The sequence below is a fragment of the Sphaeroforma arctica genome (genome assembly GCF_001186125.1).
Source record: "Sphaeroforma arctica JP610 unplaced genomic scaffold supercont1.13251, whole genome shotgun sequence".
Taxonomy (NCBI): domain Eukaryota; class Ichthyosporea; order Ichthyophonida; genus Sphaeroforma; species Sphaeroforma arctica.
Window position 1 is genome coordinate 1 of NW_014027307.1, and position 669 is coordinate 669.

General features: G+C 47.4%; 1 protein-coding gene across 1 annotated transcript; it reads left to right on the plus strand.

Annotated features, from left to right (window-relative positions):
• Positions 1-183: 183 nt before the first annotated feature.
• SARC_18025 (hypothetical protein) lies at positions 184-510 on the plus strand (the record flags this gene model as incomplete). The annotated part of the gene is made up of 1 exon (XM_014287892.1): positions 184-510. The coding sequence occupies one exon, from the start codon at positions 184-186 to the stop codon at positions 508-510; it is 327 nt and encodes a 108-aa protein (XP_014143367.1).
• Positions 511-669: the final 159 nt, after the last annotated feature.

Consider the following 669-nt stretch of genomic DNA (forward strand, 5'->3'; position numbering starts at 1 on the left):
TGCTTACATACACACCAAGTTACTTATATGCACACCACGGTTGCTTAAATGCACACGACGGTTGCTTACATGTACATCACGGTTGCTTACATGCACACCACTGTTGCTTATATGCACACCACGGATACTTGCATGCACACGACAGTTGCTTACATGCACACCACGGATACTTACATGCACACCATGATTGCTTACATGCACACCACGGTTGCTTACATGTACATCACGGTCACCTACATGCTAACCACAGTTACTTACATTCACACGACGGTTACTTCCATGTACACGACGGTTGCTTACACGCATACGACGGCTGCCTACATGCAATCCACGGTTGCTTACATGCACACCACGGATACTTACATGCACACGACAGTTGCTTACATGCACACCACAGCTACTTACATGCACGCCACGGTTGCATACATGCACACCACAGTTACTTACATGCACACCACGGTTGCATACATACACACCACGGTTGCATACATGCACACCATGGTTGCTTAAATGCACACCACGGTAGCTTACTTGCACACCACGGTTGCTTAAATGCACACCATGGTTGCTTACATGTACACCACGGTTACTTACAAAGCATACCACGGTTACTTCCATGTACACGACGGTTGCTTACATGCACACGACGGTTGCTTAAATGCACACCAC